This window comes from Colius striatus, chromosome 21 (genome assembly GCF_028858725.1).
Source record: "Colius striatus isolate bColStr4 chromosome 21, bColStr4.1.hap1, whole genome shotgun sequence".
Taxonomy (NCBI): Eukaryota; Metazoa; Chordata; class Aves; order Coliiformes; family Coliidae; genus Colius; species Colius striatus.
Window position 1 is genome coordinate 2,594,181 of NC_084779.1, and position 26,694 is coordinate 2,620,874.

Genomic DNA, 26,694 nt, shown 5'->3' on the forward strand with positions numbered 1-26,694 from the left:
GACCACCATGGCTCCAGTTTGTCCAGCACTGCCAGTGACATTACTCCACCTGTAAGAGCAGGAACCCTCTTGAAACAGTTTGTCCTGGTGCTTGTGAAATCTGGGCACTGGGGGAGAAGCTGCCCAGGGTGCCTTTGCTGCAGCTGCCATTTGCTCAGTGCCTGATGTGTGAGGTTTTGTGAGCTTGGCACAATCTTTGTGGGTGAAAATTCCCCTTTTCCTGCTCTGCAACATTTTGGGGTGTGAAGGAGCACGAGGGAGGCAAGAAGGGATGCAGTGGGGAAGTGAGGTGAGGAGGAGTCTGGGGTGATAGGAAATGACTTGAGAAGTGGTGAGGTGGGTTGTAAGGCAGTACTGGGGGTGGGAAGAGTTATGAGCTGTGCAAAGGGGTTGTGGGCTGGGAAGTGGGCTGTGTGGAGGGATGGAGGGTGGTGCTCAGGCACAGGAGGTCAGGCATTGCCCAGGGGTGTGGGATGATGTGAGGTCAAGCAGCACTCAGGGGATATAGAGAGCACAGGGTGGTGATGAACTGGGGACCATGAGAGAGTCAGCCCAGCCAGCCCCAACACCCTCCAGAGCCCTGAGCAGCACGGAGACTGAGCCTGGGCTGACCTGAGTGTGCAGGATAGGGGAACACACACAGGGTTTGAGGCAATGAGCCAGCTGCCTCGTTTGAAGGCACCTGTGAGGAACCTGCTTCTGTTTCAGTGTCTGTGTCAGTGGGAGCTCGGTGTGGAGGCATCATGCTGAAACAGGATTGAAAGGAGCTGGGATGCTGTGTGTAAGCTTCTCCTGCAGCCTGGAGGGCTCTGTGACTGGTGCCTGTCTCTGGCTATCACAGTGGCTCTGACAGCCTTATTTCCACCTCTGCATCCCCACAGGCAGGTACACAGCTGTCCTTGTGGTGCTTGCTGTTGCCCAGCATCAGTGGCACCGGTGCATTGACACCATGGACTTGCCCCATGGCACCCTCCCAGCCATACCCTCACCCTGCCCAAACCTCCTGGGCTGAGGATCAGTGCTGGACACAGGCTCAGTGCTTACATTGGCAGCCCCACCAAAGCAGCCCTTGGTGGTCCCAGCAGGGCCACCTGCAGAGCACTATCCCAGACAGTGGCTTCACACTGAGAGGCTGGTTCCCGGTTAGTGTACCCTCGACAGGTTCATCCATCATCTCCCCAGCTCTGCCAGCATGTTAGCAGATGTTGTCCTGTCCCCAGGGGACAGAGAGGGAGGGAAACGAATGGACTGAACTGCAGATGTCTGGCAGAGCCTTTCCCAGGCTGGCTGTGTCTGAGACAGGGCTGCAGGGCAGGAGACATGAGAGAGGGGCTGCTGCACTGGGAAACACTGGCAAAGTGTGCTGTGTGGGTCTGGGGTCAGCAGGAGCCCTGTAGCAGTGACCCCAAGAGCCCAGAGGGATAATTGAGGACCCCTTTTTATGACAGAGAGCTGGAGGAACCCCTCTGCAAAGCACAGGTTTGGTGTTGGTTCATGTGGGCTCTGCTTGTGACACCAGGACCAGCCGGGTGTCTGGGCTGTGAGCCCAGTGTGGGTGTGCAAGGCTTGAGTGGGCTGCAGGAGAAGGTCTGCTCTGCAAAAAGCACACTGTGCTCTGCAAAACCACAGTGTGCCACACAAAACTGCAGGGGCAGGCAGCCTCAGGTGGGCTTTGTGGGGGGGATGGCACTGGGGACAGGAGGAGGACCCCAGCAGCAAGACTTCTGCTGGTCCACAAAGAGACAGGACCCACAATCCTGACACAGAGCAAGGGTATCAGCTGCATAAAATCATTTAAAAGAAGCCACCTCCACCTTCTCCAGGGCTCCTGGGAGGGCACTTTGGCAGGAGGCTGTAGCTGGTTGCAATGCAGGCAGCAGGACCTCACTGGTGGGTGGCTTCTAATCTCGGTGGCTTCGGTGTGTGTGACAGCTGTGGCTCTGGAGTCCTGCAGAGCTCAGAGCTTTCAGTGACTGCTGCTCAGATTTTACAGACTTCAGTGTGTGACTGAGTTTCTCTCACTGGCCACTTCTCTGATGGTTTGCTCTTTGCTCAGAGATAACCCAGGAGGGAGATCCTGGTGCTCCACGTGTCATTGGCCTGCCATGAGATGACTCAATCCAGAGCAGGGCATGCCTGTCGTCCTGAACCAGAGGGATTTCATCTCTTGTGCAGGTTCCAAGCTAGTGCCCCATCTCCCATGCCTGAAAGCATTTGCATGTGTGTCCTGCTTCCACCCCAAGCATGCACTGGGACACATCCAGAGCAATGCCTGCCCCAGCCCCAGTTCCTCTCCAGGCCTCCTCACTCACTCCTGCTACCCAGGTGCTGGGAGGTGGCTCTCAGTGGCTCTGCCCTGCTGCACAAATTCACCTGTAATTTGTCATTTAGGATAATTTTCCCCCTGAGTGCATCTAATATAATTGGGAATCATTGCTACAGGTAATTAAGGCTTGTTTTTTAGCACATTAAATGCTTAAGTGATTACAATTGCGTGGTGCAGATCTGCTGTGCTCCGTGTTCCCATCCTTCCTGCTGGCCTGGCTCTCCACATCCTGATACAACACTGATTTCTCTGCCTTTAATTAAATATTGGGAAGGGGGAAACACTCCAGTGCTCCTTGACTCACGAGCCCCTGGCTGCTGGTTGGCAGGGTGAGGTCAGTGGTTGGACTCGATGGTCTTAAAGGTGTTTTCCAACTGCAATGACTCTGAACCTGCTTCTGCAGGGGAGGTGGACTAAATGATCTCTGGAAGTCCCTTCCAACCCTACCATTTTATGATTCTGTGGGTGGAGATGATGGTGGTTTGCAGCTACTCACAGGAGTGGAAGGTGGTAGGTCCTGGCCAGCACAGCCTATGGGTCTGTCCCACATCTGGCAGGCTGTGCTCATGCTGTGTCTCCTTCCCTTTTCACACTCAGGAGCTGGGAACTTTCCTTCCTGAGTGATTTGGTTTCTTCTGTTTTCCCCAGCTGGCTACCTCCCAGATTTGTCCCCACCTGAGAGCAGGGTGTAACAGCACTCATCATCCCAGTCTTACCCCCAAAACCAAGGGGCTGCAGGCTGGAGGGTGTTGCAGTGTCACCAAGAGAGTTCCTGGCTCTCTTGGCACGTGGCATAACAAGGACCAGTCAGCACCAGAGTGTGGCAAACATGCATTAGGCTGGGGACAGCAAACCTCCTCCTCCAGCTCAGCCTCCCCTGTTTTCTCTCCTCTTCTGATGGAGGTGAAAGGTGTCAAGAGGGCTGGGGGGCAAAGCCAGCCCCAAGCTGCTGCCATTTCCTTGCCAGTCACACCTCTCTTCCCAGTCTGGGCATTTCCACTCCTTGCTTTGATGTTGTTCAGGGACTGGAAGTGCAAGGATTTGGGAACAAACTCTGGAGCTTCTGGCCCTTGCTTTTTCCAGCCAGCTACCCCAAGCTGTGACACCAATCTGTGACACCAACCCCTCTGGCACATGTGCATCCTCCTGGTGACATCTGTACTGTCTTTAAAACAGCATTCAGTGCAAAACTGCCCCAGAAGCTGGTGGCAGAGTCTGAGAAGGGACCAGCAAGGCACTGGGGCTGTGTGTGGCTGCAGAACAGCTGAGGATGCCATTGCTGGCAGCTACAAAGGGGCTGGTGTATCACTGTGCAGCCTGTGGCACGTGAAATGTGCTGGTAGCAGTGAGGCCAGGGAGATCTGTGGCAAGGAGAGGGGTGTTGTTAATAAGAAAACAAACCAGCACCTAGAAGCAGAACAAGCAGCCAGCACAGAGGGACCCAGCCCATCAGGGATGCTGGATGGCAAACAGCATCTTCTACATGCTTAGAAGCAAAAATGGAGGCAGTGTGCAGAGGTAGGGCAGGGTGGGTAGGGCAGGAAGGTGAAGGTGTTACTACCTCAGGAGGGAAAAGCAGGGATGAGTTAGAGCCAGGATTAGTGCTTGAATCACTGGAACTGCTCCTGGAAGTGCTGGATGAACACGAGGACCCAGGCAGAGACTGCTTTTGCATACTTGGAACTGAAACCTGCCAGAGAGGACAGATCCTTCCACCCCCAGACAGATCCCTGACATGCCACATGTCACTCTCCAGCTCATCGATTTTCCTAACCAGAGACAAGTTGTTTGTTTGTGTGACAAAGGATTCGCCTGGGGGGCTGCTGGGAGAGGGGGGGAGGGACTGAGCCACGGCAGCTCTGGCGTGGGATGAGCCTGTGCCCAGCACCACGAGCAGCACAGCGAGCACAGAGCAGGCTGGTGCTGTCAGAGCAGAGCCAGGCTGGCTGCTTTGGCCCTGCTGTGCCCCTGCAGTGAGTGGGCACTGCTGCAAGGGAAACATGGCTGAGGGTGTCTGCCCTTCACTTTGTGCTTTCTATTAGCAGCACAGCAGGGGCTTGCAGAGGGACACAGCAACCCCAGGGAACACTGCAGGCTGAGATAGAGGGGCTGGAAACTGCTGCAGGGAAAGGGCCTGGAGGGGTGGTGCCAGAGGCTGAACAGCAGCCAGCAGCGTGCCCAGGGGGGCAAGAAGGCCAAGGGCAGCCTGGCTGGGCTCAGCAGTGGGGTGGCAGCAGGAGCAGGGCAGGGATTGTCCCCTGTGCTGGGCCCTGGGCAGGCTGCAGCTCCAGGGCTGTGTCAGTGCTGGGCCCCTCACTCACTGCCACAGGGACACTGAGGGGCTGCAGCGTGGCCAGAGCCGGGCACAGAGCTGGGGAAGGGGCTGGAGCACAAGGGGCTGGGGAGGGGCTGAGGGAATGGGGGTGTTGAGGCTGGAGAAGAGGAGGCTGAGGGCAGCCAGCAGCACTCTCTGACACTCCCTGCCAGGAGGCTGCAGGGAGCTGGGGGTCGGGCTCTGCTCCCCAGCCATGAATGACAGGACAAGGGGCAATGGGCTGCAGCTGCCCCAGGGGAGGTTGAGGCTGGAGCTGAGGCAGAACTGTTTCCCTGAGAGGGGTGTGAGCCCCTGTGCCAGGCTGCCCAGGGAGCTGGGGCAGTGCCCAGCCCTGGAGGGATCCCAGAGGCGTGGGGCTGAGGTGCTGAGGGCTGTGGGTCAGTGCTGGGCTGGGCAGGGTGAGGCCAGGGCTGGCACTGCAGCAGCTTCAAGGGCTTTAACAACTGAAGCAGTTTTTTATGACACACACCATGTCCCAGGAGCAGAACTTTTCATTCTTGAAACCACCCACATGGATGCTTTTGAGGCACTTGGCACGAGCAGTGTGGCAGCCACTCTGAAGTGAGGACTGTGCCGTGTTTGCCCCATAAATGATGGTTGTTAGAACCAGGTGTTTTCCAGTGCTGCCTGGTTTGATCCTGGCAGTGCTCCTGGCCCTGGGGCCAGGGGGAGAGCTGAGGGCAGCAGCCATGGGTGCAAGGGTGGCACCTCGAGCTCCCGAAAAGCAGAGGCACCCGAATCTTCTTGTCAAACAATGAGGAGCAACTCTGAGGATGGCAGTAAGTACAGCCTGGGGGAGGGCCAACAGCAGTTTCACAGAGCCCAGTTCCTAGCTGGGCAGCTGGAGGACTCACCCAGGCACTGGGGAGAAGGGCCAGTTTCCCATCACTGTGCCAAGGGGCTGTGGCGGGTCCAGCTTTGTGCTGGTGGGTTCCACCGAGTCGTGTGACCCTCCTCGTGCAGGCACATCCCTCTGATCTGCCCCTTCCCTCCTCTGCAGCCTGCCAGCTGGGATTTTACAAGTCAGCACCCGGGGACCAGCTGTGTGCCAAGTGCCCGTTGCACAGCCACTCGGAGAGCCGGGCTGCCCGCGTCTGCCGCTGCGACAGCAGCTTCTACCGGGCGCTGCAGGACCCTCCCTCGGCCGCCTGCACCCGTGAGTACTGACCCGTGGCCACAGGAGGTGCTCCCTGGCCAGCCCAGTGTGCCTGATGGGCATGTGCCACCCATCAGCCCTGCTTTCCCATCAGCACACCAGCTGAGAGCCCCTCAGCCACATCCAGCCGCTGCCCTCTGTGTCATCTTCATCCTGCTGCTGTCCCCCAGCGCTGGCCGGCTCGCTGCTCTCCTGGGGCTCTCTGCTGCCATAGAGCAGGGTGAGGCTGTGGCTCTGATGGCCAGCTTGGCTGCTCATGCACTGGCCACTCACTGACTGCTTTCATGGAATCACAGAGTGGTGAGGGTTAGAAGGGAGCTGCAGAGCTCATCCAGTCCAACCCCCCTGCAGAAGCAGCTGCCACCTAGATCAGGTCACACAGGAACGTGTCCAGGTGGGTCTTGAAGAGCTCCAAGGAAGGAGCCTCCACACCCTCCCTGGGCAGCCTGGGCCAGGGCTCCCTCACTCCAACACTGACACAGCTTCTCCTTATGTTTCAATGGAACTGTTTGTGTCCCAGCTTCATCCCATCACCCCTTGTCCTGTTGCTGGATACCAGAGAAAAAAGTGCTGCCCCAACCTCCTGACACCCACCAGTGAGATACCTGTAAATATTAATAAGATCCCCCCTTTCCTTGGCAGAAGTGCCCAGGGTGAGCCCATGGACACTGCAGTGCTCTGTGCTCTCCTTTGCTGTGGGGGACGGTGGCACTGGGGCTTCTCACAGGGCTTCAGCACAGCACCCTGCAATAGGCTGCTTTGGGGAACCCAGTGTCCCCCGTTAAAAAGGGACAAGAACATCCCCAAAGGACTTCTCCTCTCTGTAGCTGATCCAGGACAGAAAGGTGTGGGGCTGCTAGCTGAAGCCAAGGTGAAAGACAGCTCAGCAACATCTGACTTATGTTTCCCAAGGGAATATCCATCCCAGGTTGTTAATCTCCCCTAGGAAATGTGAGTTCACCCTTCTCTTTAGATGAGCAGGTCCTGTCAGCCACTGCCCAGCCCATCACCACCTTGGCTCTTCAGAGCTTCACACATCCCCTTTGCTTCCTGCTTCCCCCAGAGCAAACATCATGATCCAGAGCATGTTACCTCCATGACTTTTCACCCTGAGACCTGTCTGTGCCTTGGCTGTCTGCTCTTTGGAGCATTTTCCCCTCGGGACAGCTCAGTTTTCCCCTTGGAGCAGCTCAGTGTTGCTGTACACAGAGGAATCTGCTGCCCCAGGGGTTCCACAGCTCAAGAGAGACAGGGAACTGCTGGAGAGAGGCCAGTGCAGGGCTGCCAAGATGCTCAGGGCACTGGAGCATCTTCCTGATGAGGAAAGGCTGTGGGACCTGGGGCTGTTCAGCCTGGAGAAGAGGAGACTGAGGGGGGAGCTCATTAAATGGTGGGTGTTGGGGAGGAGGTTGGGGCATCCCTTTTTCTATTGCACCCAGCAACAGGACAAGGGGTGATGCGATGAAGATGGAACACAGTCCCAGCTTCACAAGGAGAAACACGAGGAGAAACTGTTTAACACAAGGAGACTGTTTCACAGTCAAGGAGAAACTGTGTCAGTGTTGGAGTGAGGGAGCCCTGGCCCAGGCTGCCCAGGGAGGGTGAGGAGGCTCCTTCCTTGGAGCTCTTCAAGACCCCCCTGGACACGTTCCTGTGTGACCTGACCTAGGTGGGAGCTGCTTCTGCAGGGGGTTGGGCTGGATGAGCTCTGCAGGTCCCTTCCAGCCCCCACCATGCTGTGACTGTGTGATTCTCTCTGCTGGTCCCACACAGCGCCCCCTGCTCTGCCTGACCCTCTGCTTCCTTTCCAGGCCCCCCCTCTGCTCCCGTCAACCTCATCTCCAGCGTGAACGGCACCTCGGTGAGCCTGGAGTGGGGACCCCCCCTGGACAAGGGCGGCCGTGCCGACGTGGTGTACAACGTGCTGTGCCGGCGCTGCGCCGGGGCCACGGGGCCGTGCCAGGGCTGCGGCAGCGCCATCCGCTTCGTGCCCCAGCAGATGAGCCTGGTGCAGGGAGCGCTCACCGTCACCAACCTCCTGGCGCACACCAACTACTCCTTCTGGGTCGAGGCCGTCAACGGCGTCTCTGACCTCAGCCTGGAGTCCAGGAGAGCTGCCGTGGCCAACATCACGACAAACCAGGCAGGTAGGAGGAGCAGACCCTCCCTCAGGCTCTGCCTGCCTGGGGGATGCTGATGGTGCTTCGATGCTGCTCTGTCCCTGGCTGGGCTCAGCAGTGGGGTGGCAGCAGGAGCAGGGCAGGGATTGTCCCCTGTGCTGGGCCCTGGGCAGGCTGCAGCTCCAGGGCTGTGTCAGTGCTGGGCCCCTCACTCACTGCCACAGGGACACTGAGGGGCTGCAGCGTGGCCAGAGCCGGGCACAGAGCTGGGGAAGGGGCTGGAGCACAAGGGGCTGGGGAGGGGCTGAGGGAATGGGGGTGTTGAGCCTGGAGAAGAGGAGGCTGAGGGCAGCCAGCAGCACTCTCTGACACTCCCTGCCAGGAGGCTGCAGGGAGCTGGGGGTCGGGCTCTGCTCCCCAGCCATGAATGACAGGACAAGGGGCAATGGGCTGCAGCTGCCCCAGGGGAGGTTGAGGCTGGAGCTGAGGCAGAACTGTTTCCCTGAGAGGGGTGTGAGCCCCTGTGCCAGGCTGCCCAGGGAGCTGGGGCAGTGCCCAGCCCTGGAGGGATCCCAGAGCCGTGGAGCTGAGGTGCTGAGGCTGTGGGTCAGTGCTGGGCTGGGCAGGGTGAGGCCAGGGCTGGCACTGCAGCAGCTTCAGGGGCTTTAACAACCCAAATGATCCTGTTAGTCTATGATTCAGAACCTGCCCTGGCAGCCAAGGGTTTGGTTTTGGGCACAAGGCCCCCAGGAGATGTGGCCTCTGTCCTCTCTGCTGCTGTAGGTGGGTTGCTGGGAGCAGGGAGGGCTGGGCACAAGCTGCTGCCCAAGGCAACTCTTGCCCTCTCTGGTTGCTGCTATCATTTTTCATCCTGCTTTGCCTGCACTTCAGCCTGCAGCTGCTGATGAAGGCTCCTGTTCTGCAGTAGACAGGGGGCACAGAGAACACTTGTTTATTGACAGGAACACTAAGTGTAGCATGAATCTTTCAGGCTGTTCCCTCACCCTTCTGTCCCTTCCCAAAGGGCCGAGCAGCAGTTCATGCTCTGCTTCCAGCTCACACCAATGCCAGGCCCTGGCAGGTGACAGCAGCATTTGCTGGGAAAAATCTCTCTCATGCATGTCTCACCTTTGTAAATCCTTTGCTGTGAAATGCTCTTTCTCTGGGAAGTGCCTCTGAGCAGTGCTCCAGCCCGTATTGGCCAGCACCTTGCTCCAGGGTCACCAGAGCCTCTCCTCAGCTCACAGCCAAGCCCCTTGCCACAAGAGCACCCTGCAAGCAGAGGCCAGGGCAGGGACTGACCCTTCTTGTTAATCCCTCAGTTGCAAACAAGCCCCCAGGACCTCCCTGTGATGCTGAGCCCCTTCTGGTGGTGCCAGCAGGAGGCACCTGGGCAGCATGGCTGGCTTAGCTCAGGGCTGGCACAAGAACAGGGCCCTTTTTGCCCCTGCTGTCTGCTCGTGGCACGTCTGCAGCGCTGAGCCCTCGTGGAAATGGCTCAGTCCTGCTTCATCCCTCCTGCATCATCCCTCCCAGTGCTCACCAGCAGCCTCAGCCCCATGCTTCCAACAGGCATGTGCTCAGGAAGGGCTGAATATTCCCATTCCAGCCTCTCTGCTGCAGAGTGGCTGCTGAGCAGGGGCTGTGAAAGCAGCAGGGGTGGGAGGTTGGCTGTGACTGCAGTTTGGCTGCTGTGGCTATGTGGCTGCACGCCACAGAGCATCCCTGCACACAGGAGGGGATGAGACCCTGGCCACACTGCTTGGGGGGGCCTGTCCATGCTGAGTGCTGATCACTCTTGTCCCACTCAGCCCCAGGCAACTGAGCAGGGCAGGTGAGGGTGCAGCAGAGATGTGAGATGGTGTTGCATGTGCCCGTGGGGTTGAGCTGATCCCCACCATCCCCACCCTGTCCTAGGGATCTGTGTCCCAGTAGTGATTTCTGCTTCTCAGAGGAGCCAGCTCAAAGATGAGCTGAGCTGCCTCTCAGTCCTTGGGTGCCCCATGGCTGCTGCAGCCTCTTTTAGTCTCTGTGCAGCTCCATCTTCCCTGGAGCCACCACATCCCATTTTTCATTTGACAGCCAGAGTCATGAGGGTTGTCAGGGCCCTTCCCATCAGTCAGACCCATTGGCTGTACCTGCCCATCACACAACCCACCACATTCTCTGAGGTCCTTGCAGGGGGCATTTTCCCAGAGGGAAAAGAAACTGGTGACTTGGCTCCTCTGTCTGTGGCAGCTCCAGTTTTAGGACATGGCAGGTACAAGAACCAATTCACAGACCCCTAACCCAGGCCCAGGCATGTGGGCAGGAAAGTAGCCCCAGGTCACCTTTAAACTGATGCTCAGTCCCTAAGCACTCCCCTGGGCATTTATCATCTCCCTTTCCCCCTTTCTTCTGCAAGAGGAGTTGGGGTCATGCTAGGCATCTCCATCCATGACCTCCAGCCCTGCAGCTCCTTTTCCTTTCTGGCTCCAGATTGCTGTGAGGCATCAGTGTCCCCTCCAGAGCCTCCTCTTTCACCTCCTCAGAGCCTGCTCATTCCATGGGAAAGGGACTGAGGCAGCTGAAGTGAACAAAAGCCTGTTTGCAAATGCCTTCACAGCACTCACAGAGTCTCAAGGGCTGGAAGGGACCTGGGAGGCTCATCCAGTGCAGCCCCCTGCCAGAGCAGCAGCACCTAGAGCAGGGCACACAGGGACTCATCCAGCTGGGTTGCGATGTCTCCAGAGAAGGAGCCTCCACAGCCCATCTGGGCAGCCCCTGCCAGCACTCATCTCCACATGGCTTTCATTTAAACACAAACATGGTTTAAAGCAGGTGTCCTGCATAGGGCTCCAGTTCCACCCTTCCCTGTTACCTTGTCCTCCTGCCTGATGGAGCAGGACCCCCACCAACACGCCATCTGCCTCCCCAGCCCCGTCCCAGGTGGTGGTGGTTCGCCAGGAGAGCACCGGCCAGAACAGCGTCACGCTGCTGTGGCAGGAGCCAGACCAGCCCAACGGCATCATCCTGGAGTATGAGATCAAGTACTACGAGAAGGTAACGCTGAGCTTCCTCATGCAAACCCATCCCAGCTTGGCAGGTCTAGGCAGGGGCAGGGAGCTGCGACTTCACATGGCACATGAGCAGCAACGTCTCCTCATGGCCAAAACGGCCAGTGGCATTTTGGGGTGTATTGAGTGTGGGCAGCAGGGCCAGGGAGGTTGTGCTGCCCCTCTGCTCTGCCCTGCTGAGGCCTCATCTGGAGTCCTGTGGCCAGTGCTGGGCTCCCCAGCTGCAGAGAGACAGGGAACTGCTGCAGAGAGGCCAGTGCAGGGCCAGCAAGATGCTGAGGGGCTGGAACATGTGTGTGAGGAGGAAAGGCTGCAGCCCTGGGGCTGTTCAGCCTGGGGAAGAGAAGCCTGAGAGGGGCCCTTATCAGTGCTCATCAATACCTAAAGAATGGATTTCAAGAGGATGGGACCAGTCTTTTCTTCTGAAGTGTCCACTGCCAGGACAAGGGGTGATGGACATGAGCTGGAACACAACAAGTGCCACTGGCACAAGAGGAGAAGCTCCTTTGGTGCTGAGGTGAGGGAGCCCTGGCCCAGGCTGCCCAGGGAGGGTGTGGAGGCTCCTTCTCAGGAGGTTTCCAACCCCACCTGGACACATTCCTGTGCCCCCTGAGCCAGGGGAACCTGCTGTAGCAGGGGCTGGGGCTGGAGCAGCTCTGCAGGGCCCTTCCAACCCCACCACTCTGGGGTTCTATGATTCTATGGCTCAGTTTAAATCCTGCTGGTGCAACTGCTGCTGTCAGCCAGCCCTGCACAAAGGACTAGTTTGCAAGACTTTATGGTTGCTGTTCTGATACAGCAAGGTCTTTGGTGTTGTTTTGTGCCAGGACAAGGAAATGCAGAGCTATTCAACTCTGAAATCCAAGGGAACCACTGCCACCATCTCTGGGCTGAAGCCTGCAACCCGCTACATCTTCCAGGTCCGGGCTCGCACGTCCGCTGGCTGCGGGAGGTTCAGCCAGACCGTGGAGGTGGAAACTGGGAAGCCAGGTGAGTGTGTGCAGCTGTGGGATGTGGGCAGTGTGGGGCAGGGAGCATGGGGTGTGGTGATGCCCTTCCCCATGGCCATTGCTCCTCTGCCACACAGGGAGGGAGGCTGGGGATATGTCTCCTGGCGTTCCAGCCTGCAAGGCTTGCTTCAGAGTGGCCCCCTGAGATGTGTTTATACATTTGAAAGAAGGAGGGGGGAGGACATAACAGGGCAGGGAAGACCTGATCCTGAGGCCTCCTCTCTCTGCTTGTGTGCTGTATCACCATGGCTTTCCCAGATCGATGCTTGGCTTCCCCACATGTAAATGGCTCCTGCACACATGTGCAAATGGCCCCTAGAGCTGGGGCTGGATAGGCAGTGGGGCTTTGTCTTTGGTATAAGCTGGAACAGAAGAGGTTCTGAAGAAATATGAGAAAGAATTTGTTCCCTGCTGAGGTGAGGGAGCCCTGGCAGGGGCTGCCCAGATGGGCTGTGGAGGCTCCTTCCTTGGAGACATTCCAACCCAGCTGGATGAGTCCCTGTGTGCCCTGCTCTAGGTGCTGCTGCTCTGGCAGGGGGTTGCACTGGATGAGCTCTCCAGGTCCCTTCCAGCCCTTGAGAGTCTGTGGTTCTGTGATTCTGTGACCATGACCCCATTGGGGTAGGTAAGTCTCTGATCCCAGCAGAGCCCTTCCCACTGCAGCTCACCTCCTTCCTCCCCTTCCTCTTCCAGTCTCCCTCCGGTACGACACGATGACGATTGTCTGGATCAGCCTGACTCTCATCACTGGCCTCGTTGCATTGCTGGTGGTCCTAATCTGCAAGAAGAGGTCAGTGTTTTCTGGAGCTCTGTGCAGCTTGTGGCCAAGTGGGGCAGGAGGAATGGGAGGAGTGTAACTTTTCTCCTCTCAGTTTGCCCAGAGCATCCCCAGGTCAGGGGTTAATAAGCAACAAGGAGTTATTTTAGGAGTCACTCTGCATCCACTTGCCCTGAGGCATAGGGAAAAACCTTCTCCAGATCTCCCCCCTCTCCCATCAGGCTGAGCAGCAGTAGCAATAGCCATAGCAATACCAGTATGAGGGCTGACTGGATGGGCTGAGGGGTAGATCAGCAGTGGAGAGAGCTCTCTTCCACCACAAAGGTCCAAGGGGGAATGCATCTGCTACATCTCAGCATGGCTGAGCCAGGCACGTGGAGCACATGCTGCTGCCCAGAGGTGACAAAAGCTTTGCAGGTTTTAGCACTGCCAAAGCTTGGAGTACCTGGAAAGAAGCTTGAATGACAGTCCAGCAAGAGGCAGAATGCAGCTGGTGGAGGGCTGAGTGTCAGCTCCAGCTCTTTTCCTGGGCTGCCTGCAGCCCTGGCATGCAGAGCCTTCCACCTTCCCTTTGGGCTGCCTGTGGGAAGAAAGGACAGGAGCAGCCCTTCTGATTCTTGTGTCCCCATGGCAGGCACTGTGGCTACAGCAAGGCTTTCCAGGACTCTGACGAGGAGAAGATGCATTATCAGAATGGGCAAGGTAGGACTCTCCCTGCTGCTGTCCCTGGGCTGTGTCCCTCAGCCCCATGGGATGGGCAAGGCCCTGGACCATTGCCCTCTGCCACTGCTGTGGTTTCCAGAGGGAAGGATTTAGACTGCTGCCTGCTCTGGGGATGTGTGTAGAGGAGCTGACCCTGAGCTCTAATCCCAGGAGCATCTTGGTGATGGGGTTGAAAAGTTGCACAGCATGAGATGGGATTGCAACAGCTTCATCCCAGAGAGCAGCAAGCCAGAAGAGTGGAAGATTCATCACCAGTGAGGGATGGGGTGGAGGGGCAATGGAGGATGACAATGAGGGCACTGCTGTGCCAAAGAGTGCTTTGTGTTTCTTTGGAGCTGCAGCCTCTGAGGCTCCTCAGCACAGCAGCCCAAGAAATCCTTCCCCTGCCCATCCCCTGCCCAGATACTGGGTGCCCCTACTTCTCAGCAGGGCTGCCTGCAGGAGCTTATCTCCTCTCTTCTCTTTGAAACCTGGCAGTGAAGTTCCCTGAGTCCAAGTTCTACGTGGACCCCCACACGTACGAGGATCCCTGCCAGGCTGTGCACGAGTTCACCCGGGAAATCGAGGCCTCTCGGATCAGGATTGAGAAGGTCATCGGGTCTGGTGAGTCCCTGGGCCAAGCTGCCTCTTCCCATCACATCTGCTCAGGGAAATTCAGAGCCTGAGGTCGTGCCAGCCTCGCTGAGAGCACAGCAGCCTGCGTGGCACTGGCCACAGCTCAGCCACGGCTTCGTCTGCTCCCTGTCCTTTGGACAGCAAAATCACAGGCAGAGCAGAGAGGGTTTGGTGCATGGAATAAGCTTTGGAGGCAGCTGGGTGCAGGGGGTGCTCAGGCTGCTTGGGCTGATGGCAGATGGCTCAGCCTGTCCCATGTGAGTGCTCCAGCACAGCCACCCTGCTCTCAAACCTCACCCCAAGCATCTGGGGTGACGAGATGCAGATGAAATTGCAAGCCAAAGGGTAGATTTTTGTAACAAAAGGGGTTTTTTTGCATAGGAGCAGGGCTTGGCAGGGAAGCACAGGGCAAGAGATGGAGATGGAACTTCACCAGCAGCTTCCCAAGGGCTTACTGCAGAGCAGCATTAGGAAGGCTGAGAGACATCTCTGCTGCTCCAGGAGACTCACAAATTTGTTCATTAAGAGTGGTAAAACAAGTGCCACAGTAATCACTGCTCTTGGCCTGTTGTCTTCAGTAAAAGGCATCCCAGAATCCCAGAGTGGTGGGGGTGGGAAGGGCCCTGCAGAGCTGCTCCAGCCCAGCCCCAGCCCCTGCTACAGCAGCTTCCCCTGGCTCAGGGGGCACAGGAACGTGTCCAGGTGGGGCTGGAAACCTCCTGAGAAGGAGCCTCCACACCCTCCCTGGGCAGCCTGGGCCAGGGCTCCCTCACCTCAGCACCAAAGGACTTTCTGTGCCTGTGCCAGTGGCACTTGCTGTGTTCCAGCTTGTGCCCATCACCCCTTGTCCTGGCACTGGACACTACAGAAGACTATCCTGCTCATTCCTCCCAGTTCCCAGAGGTGTCTCTGGATGCTGGAGGTGTATCAGCCTTTCTGTACTGAGGTAGTGATGCACAATGAAAGAGCCCAGGAGTGCTGAGGTGCCAGAGCACGCCAGCAGGATGGTGCTGGTGGGTTGGTGCAAGAAGCTGAGGATCTCCCCCATGCTCTCACCTTGCCTTGCAGGGGAGTCTGGAGAGGTGTGCTACGGCCGCCTGAAGCTGCCTGGGAAGAGGGAGATTCCTGTGGCCATCAAGGCACTGAAGTCTGGTTACACAGAGAAGCAGAGACGGGATTTCCTGAGTGAAGCCAGCATCATGGCACAGTTTGACCACCCCAATGTCATCCACCTGGAGGGGGTGGTGACCAGGAGTATGTGGCTGCTGGGGACAGGGCCCTGTGGTGGGGCAGAGCTGGGATATGTCTCCCTGTGAGCACGCTGGGAGATGGGGGTCAGGATCACTTTGGTCACACTCCATCCCTTGTCTGTGCCTTTGCATGGGATCCCCTGCATCCCACCCTCCATCCCTTGTCTGTGCATTGACATGGGATCCCCTCCATCCCACCCTCCATCCCTTGTCTCTGCATTGACATGGGATCCCCTCCATCCCACCCTCCATCCCTTGTCTCTGCATTGACATGGGATCCCCTGCATCCCACCCTCCATCCCTTGTCTGTGCCTTTGCATGGGATCCCCTGCATCCCACCCTCCATCCCTTGTCTGTGCCTTTGCATGGGATCCCCTGCATCCCACCCTCCATCCCTTGTCTGTGCATTGACATGGGATCCCCTCCATCCCACCCTCCATCCCTTGTCTGTGCATTGACATGGGATCCCCTCCATCCCACCCTCCATCCCTTGTCTGTGCCTTTGCATGGAATCCCCTCCATCCCACCCTCCATCCCTTGTCTGTGCATTGACATGGGATCCCCTCCATCCCACCCTCCATCCTTTGTCTGTGCATTGACATGGGATCCCCTCCATCCCACCCTCCATCCCTTGTCTGTGCCTTTGCATGGGATACCCTCCATCCCACCTTCCATCCCTTGTCTGTGCATTGACATGGGATCCCCTGCATCCCACCCTCCATCCCTTGTCTCTGCATTGACATGGGATCCCCTCCATCCCACCTTCCATCCCTTGTCTGTGCATTGACATGGGATCCCCTGCATCCCACCTTCCATCCCTTGTCTCTGCATTGACATGGGATCCCCTGCATCCCACCCTCCATCCCTTGTCTCTGCATTGACATGGGATCCCCTCCATCCCACCTTCCATCCCTTGTCTGTGCCTTTGCATGGGATCCCCTCCATCCCACCCTCCATCCCTTGCCTGTGCCGTTGCATGGGATCCCCTCCATCCCACCCTCCATCCCTTGTCTGTGCATTGACATGGGATCCCCTCCATCCCACCCTCCATCCCTTGTCTGTGCCTTTGCATGGGATCCCCTCCATCCCACCCTCCATCCTTTGTCTGTGCATTGACATGGGATCCCCTGCATCCCACCCTCCATCCCTTGTCTGTGCATTGACATGGGATCCCCTGCATCCCACCCTCCATCCCTTGTCTCTGCATTGACATGGGATCCCCTCCATCCCACCTTCCATCCCTTGTCTGTGCATTGACATGGGATCCCCTCCATCCCACCCTCCATCCCTTGTCTGTGCCGTTGCATGGGATCCCCTGCATCCCACCCTCCATCCCTTGTCTATGCATTGACATGGGATCCCCTCCATCCCACCCTCCATCCCTTGTCTGTGCCTTTGCATGGGATCCCCTGCATCCCACCCTTCATCCCTTGTCTGTGCCTTTGCATGGGATCCCCTCCATCCCACCCTCCATCCCTTGTCTGTGCACTGACATGGGATCCCCTCCATCCCACCCTCCATCCCTTGTCTGTGCCTTTGCATGGGATCCCCTCCATCCCACCCTCCATCCCTTGTCTGTGCACTGACATGGGATCCCCTCCATCCCACCCTCCATCCCTTGTCTGTGCATTGACATGGGATCCCCTCCATCCCACCCTCCATCCCTTGTCTGTGCCTTTGCATGGGATCCCCTCCATCCCACCCTCCATCCCTTGTCTGTGCCTTTGCATGGGATCCCCTCCATCCCACCCTCCATCCCTTGTCTGTGCATTGACATGGGATCCCCTCCATCCCACCCTCCATCCCTTGTCTGTGCCTTTGCATGGGATCCCCTGCATCCCACCCTCCATCCCTTGTCTGTGCATTGACATGGGATCCCCTGCATCCCACCTTCCATCCCTTAATTCCTCTTACAGGACAAACTTTCCATGTGGCAGTCCCTCTCTTTCCTCCACAGTGCACCCCAGGTCAGGGTTATTGCTTCAGGACATGTCCTCCCCATTAGTGTTTGTTTTAGAGGCTGCCTGTATTGAATCATAATTTGAAGCCTTCCTTCAAAAAGGCACATTCTGATGCAAAGTGTCACGCTGGTGGCATGCAAAATACAGCAGGGTGAGGGAGCTGACCTATAGCCACATCACTAGCACCTAGAGGGAGGGGTAAGTGTTGGGGTGATGGCCAGGTCCCCATTGTTGTGCTCATCCTGAGTGGTGCAGGGGTGAGACTGCTCTGCAGGGGCTGCAGGAGATCCACAGGCCTGGATTTGTCTCTCCCATGAGAGCCTGGCTCTGTACTTCCCAGAGGAAGGTGACTTCTCTGCTAACTTGACCTCCCTTGTCTTCTGCAGGCAAATTGGTAATGATTGTCACTGAGTACATGGAGAATGGCTCGCTAGACACCTTCCTCAGGGTAAGGAGCTCGTCCTGGGTTTTTGTTCATTACATATCCCCCAGGCTGAGTGGCTGGAGGAGAGGCTGGTTCCTGCTACTCAGCCTGCAGGCTGCTGCAGACCCGATGTCACAGCCTTGTGCTCTGGGCTCTCACCTCTCCAGCAGACACAGGCTCCAGGGCATTGTGAATGGCTCCCTGGAGAAGCACTGCAAAGGCAGGGACACCCTTCTGAGAAGCTGTCAGAGGCTCTGAGGGGGGGGAGGTCATGGAGTGACTTGAGGGGACAAGAGAGAGACACTAATGTTAGAGGATGTACTAAGCCAAAGATAAGAGGTACTAGGGGATGGGTTTAATGAGAGCAGCATCACATCTGGGACGTTGAGGTGCTGGAGAGTGTTCAGAGATGGAGCTGGGGAAGAGGCACAAGGGTGCTGGGGAGAGGCTGAGGGAATGGGGGTGTTGAGCCTGGAGAAGAGGAGGCTGAGGGCAGCCAGCAGCACTCTCTGACACTCCCTGCCAGGAGGCTGCAGGGAGCTGGGGGTCGGGCTCTGCTCCCCAGCCATGAATGACAGGACAAGGGGAAATGGGCTGCAGCTGCCCCAGGGGAGGTTGAGGCTGGAGCTGAGGCAGAACTGTTTCCCTGAGAGGGGTGTGAGCCCCTGTGCCAGGCTGCCCAGGGAGCTGGGGCAGTGCCCAGCCCTGGAGGGATCCCAAAGGCGTGGAGCTGAGGTGCTGAGGGCTGTGGGTCAGTGCTGGGCTGGGCAGGGTGAGGGCAGGGCTGGCACTGCAGCAGCTTCAGGGGCTTTACCAACCCAAATGATCCTGTGACTGGGATGCTGGTGAGAACCAGGAATGAGCTCTGTCATTTCCTTTGCAGAAGCACGATGGGCAGTTCACCATCATCCAGCTGGTGGGCATGCTGCGGGGCATCGGCGCGGGGATGCGCTACCTGGCTGACCTGGGCTACGTGCACAGGGACCTGGCAGCCAGGAACATCCTGGTCAACAGCAACCTGGTGTGCAAAGTGTCTGACTTTGGCCTCTCACGCATCCTGGAGGATGACCCTGATGCTGCATACACCACCACGGTGTGTGGGGCTCCCTGCACTGCTGTCTTGTTGGTCCTTACTGATGGTGGTTGCCCCAAGGCACTGACAGATAGAAAAGTCAGAATAGACAGGGCAGAAATGGAAACAGTCACCTCACTGCTGATATCTGGACCAGCAGCATGAGCTCAAAAAGCCTCTGAGTCTTAATACATCATCCTTCACACAGGCACATCCCAGAACAGGAGAGTGCAGTGAGCAAAGAGCAGCAGGGTGGGGAGGAAGGGAGTTAATCAGGGCACAGGGTGACTCTCATCTCCCTGCTGTTGGGCCATGGCTCTTCCCCATTCAGGGATGCAGGAGGAGTGGCTTTGCAACCTCAGTGGGTTTGGTCCAATGTCTGACACTTTTGTCTGCCATTTCAAGACTTTTCCTGCCAACATGACAGCTGTGGATCTCAGTGTGCTCCTCCACTGGAGTTCAGCAGAGGCAAAACAAAATGCATTGGTCTCCTTTTGCCTTTCCCTGACCGTGAAAGGAATGAACGTGGTCCCCAGGCACACCTCTGCCCAGGGAAATGTGGTGGACAGGCACTTCCTGATGCAGAGCAGTTTGGAGCATCAGCTGAGGAGTCTGAGCATCATTTTTCAGGAGGATTAAGATCAGAGAAGCACAAAAAGCTCCAGGTTACTTTGGTGTAGCTGATGGCAAAGCAGAGCCTGGCCCAGAGCTCTGAGGGATGAGTGTACAGTGACCCAGCCTGGAGAACATGTCCTTCATGCTCTTGCCTTGGCTTCAGCCAAGTGGAGAAGTGAGCCAGATGTGTCCTCTGTGTGTCTTTGTGTTCAGCAGCTCCCTTTGGCATCTCAAGAAGTAGCTTGATACTCCAGATCCTGTTCAAATACAAATATCCTCTGCATCTTGGCTTTGAGACTCTCAGAGAAAGGGAAAGAAGGAGCACAAGGTCAGTCAGGGCTTCCTGATGTCAGGGCAGCCCATCTCTTTGCCTGTGCCCAGAAACACATGTACCCTGACCTCTGAGCTTTCTCCCAGTGCATTTAGTCTTTGTCAGAGTGACCTGAGTGACCAGAGCTCATGTGTTGCCCTATTTCCAGCTCTCCCAGTTTTGTGTTCCCAGTGTGAAGGCAAGCAGGGAGGTCACTAGAGGATGGAGAAGCTTGTAGACAGACCACAAGCAGAAGCTTTGAGGCATCTTGGCACAGCAAAACCCACCAGAGTTGGTTCCTCTTAAGAGCAGATGCATCATCTGGATGGAGCTCAACCACAAAGACTCAGTGATTAGGAGCACGAGGTCTCTGGTGAGGTCTCAGTCAGGATATCCTGAAATGAGGATGTTTTCTTGTTCAGAAATGTGGGATGGTTTGTTGTGTTCCCCCTCTGTTGTCCTTGACTTGCTCAGGACATTACAAAGGGATTCTCCCAAAAGACACATCATTTGTCCTTATTCCCATCAAGAGGTGCAGGACTGAGGCAGGACTCAGGCAGGCAGAGGCAACTCTCCCTACACAGGGATACCTGAGGGCTGTTCCCAGATGTATTGTCTTGGGAAACCCACCTGCTCTTCCCTACACCACAACTTTCCTCTTCAGGTGGCCAGCAACCCCCTTTGCAGCTTAAATGTGTATCAGCCTATATATTGATGATTTGTGTCAGCACAATCAAGCTGGGGGTGACCTGTTGGAGAGCAGCTCCAGGAGAGAGGCTTGAGAGTTCTGGTTGGCAGCAAACTAACCATGAGCCAGTAATGTGGGCAAGGGGCCAGTGGCAGCCTGGGGGCAGCAAGGAGAGTGTGGGCAGCAGGGCCAGGGAGGTTGTGCTGCCCCTCTGCTCTGCCCTGCTGAGGCCTCAGCTGGAGTCCTGTGGCCAGTGCTGGGCTCCCCAGCTGCAGAGAGACAGGGAACTGCTGCAGAGAGGCCAGTGCAGGGCCAGCAAGATGATCAGGGGCTGGAACGTGTGTGAGGAGGAAAGGCTGCAGCCCTGGGGCTGTTCAGCCTGGGGAACAGAAGCCTGAGCTCAGGGGGATCTCAGCAACACTGACAAGTACCTACAGGGTGTGGGTATCAGGAGGATGAGATAACACTTTTTTTGTGTTGCCCAGTGCCAGGACAAGGGGTGATGGGCATGAGCTGGAACACAACAAGTGCCACTGGCACAGGAGGAGAAGCTCCTTTGGTGCTGAGGTGAGGGAGCCCTGGCCCAGGCTGCCCAGGGAGGGTGTGGAGGCTCCTTCTCAGGAGGTTTCCAACCCCAGCTGGACACGTTCCTGTGCCCCCTGAGCCAGGGGAACCTGCTGTAGCAGGGGCTGGGCTGCAGCAGCTCTGCAGGGCCCCTCCAACCCCACCATGCTGGGATTCTGTGATTCAGTGAACCTTTCAGTTCAACAAGTCCTGCTTTCCAGTGTTTGCCTGCTGGAGCAGTAGGGGACAGGCAGCACCAGCCTTGCCTGCTCAGGTCAGGCTCTCTGCCCATGCCCATGGTCAGCTCCATGCATTTGTGCTCTGGTAGCTCTGAGCTCTGCTTCTTCACTCTGAATTTCTCCCTCTTGACCACTGAAAGCCAGGATTGTACATGACAAAGACCTTGTAGAGCAGCACAGCTTTCCCCTTGCCTCAGGCACACGTCTGCCCTTACCTTGTGCAATTCCTCCCAAGCCCTTGCCAGAAGACGCCAGCCTGGTGCATGGCTCAGTCTGTGGTCCCAGCTGCAAGAGGGAGGGATGGCTGAGCCCTGAGCCTCCCCTGTTGCTCACTGTCTTCCAGGGGGGGAAGATCCCCATCCGCTGGACGGCTCCAGAGGCCATCGCCTACCGCAAGTTCTCCTCGGCCAGCGACGTCTGGAGCTACGGCATCGTCATGTGGGAGGTGCTGGCCTACGGCGAGCGGCCCTACTGGAACATGACCAACAGGGATGTGAGTGGACACAGGGCAGCCTCCTCCTGCCCTCAGCCAAAAGCAGTGCTTGCCTCTCCTCAGGGTCCCCCCGGGGCTGTGCACATGTGGCCCCTCACAGGGGACATCGGTGTGTTGCCACTCACTGCACCGTGTCCCTTGGCAGCACCGTGGGCCCTGGCTCTGCCTGGTTGTGGGGTCTCCCCATCCTCATCTGCTGCTCTGTACAAGCTGTTCTGCTGCTGGGGAGCTCCAGTGTGTGTGGTGACTTCCAAAGGAGTACAAGGGAAAACTTCCTCCACCCCAGAGGCTGTGCTGCCATTCAGTGAGAGCTGGACAGGCTGGAGGGTTGGGCAGAGACAAATCTAATGACATTCAACCAGGGCCAGTGCAGAGTCTGGCATCTGGGAAAGAACAACCCCATGGACCAGCACAGGCTGGGAATGAACTGTTAGTGCAGGGGAAAGGGAGCTGGGGGTGCTGTGGGCAGCAGGATGAGCCTGAGCCAGCAACGTGCCCTCGTGGGCAAGAGGCCAATGGCATCCTGGGCTGGGTTAGAAGGGCTGTGGGCAGTAGGTCAGAGAGGTTCTGCTGCCCCTCTGCTCTGCCCTCCTGAGACCACATCTGGGATAGTGTGTCCAGTCCTGGGCCCCTCAGTTGCAGAAGGACAAGGAGCTGCTGCAGAGAGCTCAGTGCAGGGCCACAGAGATGCTGGAGTGGAGCATCTGCCTTGTGATGAAAGGCTGAGGGAGCTGGGGCTCTGCAGCTTGGAGAAGAGACTGAGGGGTGAGCTCATTCATGTTGCAAATGCATCAAGGGTGGGTGTGAGGAGGCTGGAGCCAGGCTGTGCTCAGTGATGCCAGTGACAGGACAAGGGGCAACGGGCACAAGCTGGAACAGAAGAGGTTCCAAAGCAACACAAGGCAGAATTTGTTCCCTGTTGAGGTGAGGGAGCCCTGGCAGGGGCTGCCCAGATGGGCTGTGGAGGCTCCTTCTCTGGAGACATTCCAACCCAGCTGGATGAGTCCCTGTGTGCCCTGCTCTAGGTGGTGCTGCTCTGGCAGGGGGTTGCACTGGATGAGCTTTCCAGGTCCCTTCCAGCCCTGCAGATTCTGTGGCTGTGACTCTGTGACCCCTTTGCCATTCTCTGGCCCTGCTGTGTCAGTCCAGTCCAGTCTGTCCTTTATGCCCAGTGCTGAGAGTCCATCCTTTCCACCACCACATGAGGCTGATCACTCACAGACTGGCTTTGGGCTTGCCAGAGTTATCTGGAGCCATTCTTGCCTCAAGAGTAGCATAAAACCAGAAGGCAAATGCAAGTCATGTTCCTGACTGCATCCTGGGAGGGAAGTTACCAAAGGGAGGCAATAACAGGAACGTTTTTGGCTGCAGAACCACAGGACTCCTTTATTTTTTACCTGCAGGGACTATAAAACTACCTGCTTTCTTCTTGCTCTGGAGGTCCTGAGAGGCCCCTCTCTCCCCAGTGTGTTTGTTACATGGCTTTGGTACTGTATGTGGGTTTAGGAGGCAGCTTTGGTAACGGCAGGGTGAGGGTGCAGTGGCTTACACTGTCTCCCACAGCGTCCCTTTGAGCAGGGCTCCCTCCAGCCTTGCTTGAGCAGTGGAAAGCCCAGGCTGTGGAACAGCTGAGTGTGAGTGCAGCTCTTGAGGCTCATCTGAGGGGAGGCTGCAATATCTTAGACCTGTTGCACCACCTGATAAATCCCCTGTCACAGGAGTGCTTTGTCACCTATGTACAGTACCCTGCCTCCAGCTCTCCACGGAGACTTCACACAGCCCAGTGGCATCTTGCTTGTTGTTTAGCATGAATCTGCTGTGCACCCCACCTGCTCCCCCATCTGATGAGCTCATGCACCAGGGTATCTCCCCCTTGGCTCACCAGGCTGAGGTGCCTGCAGGGAGTCAGGAGCTTGCAGCTCCACTCCAGCTCTGTCTTTCTTCTCCAGGTCATTAACTCGGTGGAGGAAGGTTACCGCCTGCCAGCCCCCATGGGCTGCCCCACAGCCCTGCACCAGCTCATGCTGGACTGCTGGCAGAAGGACCGAGGGGACAGGCCACGCTTCTCCCAGATTGTGGGTGTCCTGGACAAGCTGATCCGCAACCCCGACACCCTGAAGGGCACGGCCACCGTCAGCCGGTAAGGGAGCGGGAGCGGGGCTGGCAGCCGGTGCTGGGCACAGCACGTCTGGGCAGCCTGGGGGCAGCAAGAGAGTGTGGGCAGCAGGGCCAGGGAGGTTGTGCTGCCCCTCTGCTCTGCCCTGCTGAGGCCTCAGCTGGAGTCCTGTGGCCAGTGCTGGGCTCCCCAGCTGCAGAGAGACAGGGAACTGCTGCAGAGAGGCCAGTGCAGGGCCAGCAAGATGCTGAGGGGCTGGAACATGTGTGTGAGGAGGAAAGGCTGCAGCCCTGGGGCTGTTCAGCCTGGGGAACAGAAGCCTGAGCTCAGGGGGGTCTCATCAGTGCTCATCAATACCTAAGGGGTGGGTGTCAGGAGGATGGGATACCTCTTTTTTTCACAAGTATCCAGTGCCAGGACAAGGGGTGATGGGCACAAGTTGGAACACAACAAGTTCCACTGGCACAGGAGGAGAAGCTCCTTTGGTGCTGAGGTGAGGGAGCCCTGGCCCAGGCTGCCCAGGGAGGGTGTGGAGGCTCCTTCTCAGGAGGTTTCCAACCCCACCTGGACACGTTCCTGTGCCCCCTGAGCCAGGGGAACCTGCTGTAGCAGGGGCTGGGGCTGCAGCAGCTCTGCAGGGCCCTTCCAGCCCCCACCCCTCTGGGATTCTTTGATGTGGGGCTGTGAGGATTGAAGACCCTGGTGCAACTGCTGGTGTCAGGTCCAGATGGAGATATCAAACCCATCCTGATGCCAGGGTGTGTCCCAGCCCGTGCAGCAGTGCTGTCCCTGCTCTTACCAGCCACGAGCTCTTTGTCCTGCCCTCACCAACCTCTTTGAGGTGAACCTCACCGCCTGGCCCCCCAGGAGCAACTCCTCCTTGGCTCACCGCTTCCATCCTGCTCCCAGGTTCACCCAGACGCCGTTTGAGCGGAGCCCAGGCGGCTGCCTGACCGTGGAGGACTGGCTGGACTCCATCTGCCTGGGGCACTACCGCGACAACTTCGCCATGGCAGGGTACTCGTCCCTGGGCATGGTGATGCGCATGAACATCGAGTGAGTACCAGGCGACACACGGCACCTCCTGGCTTACCCTGCACCATCCCACCCACCCCAAACACTGCCTGCCCGCCCCTGGCTTGCTTCATCTTGCTTTGGGAGAGTGTGGAGGCTCCTTCTCAGGAGGTTCCCAACCCCAGCTGGACACGTTCCTGTGCCCCCTGAGCCAGGGGAAGCTGCTTGAGCAGGGGCTGGGGCTGGAGCAGCTCTGCAGGGCCCTTCCAGCCCCCACCACTCTGTGATTCCATGATCTATTTGGTCCCTGATGCTGTAGACACACACCTGAGGAAACAGTGATGAGATCAGGGATAATACCCAGACCTTTAAGAGAAGGTCTGGGAGTTGTACTCAGGGGGTTGTGAGTTCCAAGTCACCTCTGGTGCTCTGTAGTGGGTCCCTAATGTCACCACAGGTAATTTGGGTTGTGAGGTGCTCCAGGAGGTCGTGTGATCCAACCTCCTGGACAAAGCAGGGTCAGCTGGGAGGTCGCTGTCTCCTTGCAGTTCTCACCTTTGCTTCCCCTGCAAAAGGTGTGTCTGGGCCAGAGTGTGGCTGTGTCACACTGTGCAGCTTCTCTGGGATCACTGGGAAACAAACAGAGCTGGATGAGGGACTACCTCAGAGCTTCTCCAGCCTGCAGTGCACTGGACTGGCTCCCTGCTCAGTGCAGGGAGGCACCATCCAGGGCCTTGGTGTGAGTGGAAGGTCACAGCCAAGTGACTGACACCAGTATAAGTAAGTAGAGCTGGGAAAGATGTGTCCCATCACCCATCCTCCTCCTCCTCCTGCTGGAAGGAGCTCACTTTGCCACCTGTCTCGGGTGTCTCTGAGGATTGCTGATGCTCCAAGAGGTACCAAGAAAGATGGCAGCTGTGTCTTCTCCTACCCTGGGTGTACAGTCCCCATCCCTCAGTGTTTGTTAGTGCCAGGGATGGCACCCACCTGCCTCTGTGATTCACTCCCTGTCAAAAGGAGTGGAGCTGCCAGGGTCCTGTTCCTCAGGAGGGATGTGACCATGCACAGCTGGGCTGAGGGGCAGCAGGTACAGAAGGAGCCTTTATCAGGGGTTGGGGCTGCACTTGGGGCCTTTGTGGGATGGAGCTGATACTGATCCTTCTTTCTCATGCACATCAGGGAAGCTTTTGAGTGGGGAAGGCTCATCATCCATCTGTCTTTCTGACTGGGTTATCTGAGGGCATCTTGCTAAAACTGAATCCAATTTCAGAGCATCGATCTTGTCCCTTACCAGCCTGTCAGGAGTGACCCTGCTCCTGCTCCCCTCAGAGCCCTGTCAGGAGGATGTGCTCCAGGGCATGGCAGCCTCTGTGTCCCTGGGTGGGTGCCCACAGACCCTTGTGCTGATGGGCAAGAGGAGAGGAGCCAGTGTGATGGCAGTGTGACGCAGGAGCCCGGCACACAGGGTGTGTGACAGTGTCTTTGCTCTCCAGGGACGTTCGGAGCCTGGGCATCACCATGATGGGCCACCAGAAGAAGATCCTGAGCAGCATCCAGGCCATGAGATCCCAGCTGCTGAACACAAATGGCCCCAGGAGGCATCTCTGATCACCAGCTTCACAGACCCACATTGGGCACACTCCTTAACACTTACCCTGGCACAGGGGCAGCAGGGTGGTGAGCAGGAAAAGGGGCAGCAGGTCAGGGCTTGGAGCCCCACCAGCATCTCTTTGATTTCAGTGCCAGTGGAAATGTGTCTTTCCAGGATACCTCGATGGTCCTGCTGCCTCCTTCCCCTAGCTGAAGGGGGGAGCAGCCTTCCAAAGGGG

General features: G+C 57.5%; 1 protein-coding gene across 1 annotated transcript in view; it reads left to right on the top strand.

Annotated features, from left to right (window-relative positions):
• Positions 1–26,473, top strand: part of EPHA8 (EPH receptor A8) — a 60,157-nt gene extending 33,684 nt beyond the window's left edge. Inside the window, exons 4-17 of the mRNA XM_062013197.1 lie at positions 5,662–5,817; positions 7,629–7,964; positions 10,855–10,979; positions 11,821–11,983; positions 12,697–12,793; positions 13,416–13,483; positions 13,982–14,107; positions 15,188–15,373; positions 17,717–17,778; positions 18,638–18,847; positions 21,586–21,735; positions 23,685–23,875; positions 24,761–24,907; positions 26,359–26,473. Coding sequence (XP_061869181.1) covers positions 5,662–5,817; positions 7,629–7,964; positions 10,855–10,979; positions 11,821–11,983; positions 12,697–12,793; positions 13,416–13,483; positions 13,982–14,107; positions 15,188–15,373; positions 17,717–17,778; positions 18,638–18,847; positions 21,586–21,735; positions 23,685–23,875; positions 24,761–24,907; positions 26,359–26,473 — 2,132 coding nt within the window. The remainder of the gene's footprint in view (positions 1–5,661; positions 5,818–7,628; positions 7,965–10,854; positions 10,980–11,820; positions 11,984–12,696; positions 12,794–13,415; positions 13,484–13,981; positions 14,108–15,187; positions 15,374–17,716; positions 17,779–18,637; positions 18,848–21,585; positions 21,736–23,684; positions 23,876–24,760; positions 24,908–26,358) is intronic.
• The last annotated feature ends 221 nt before the right edge of the window (positions 26,474–26,694 follow it).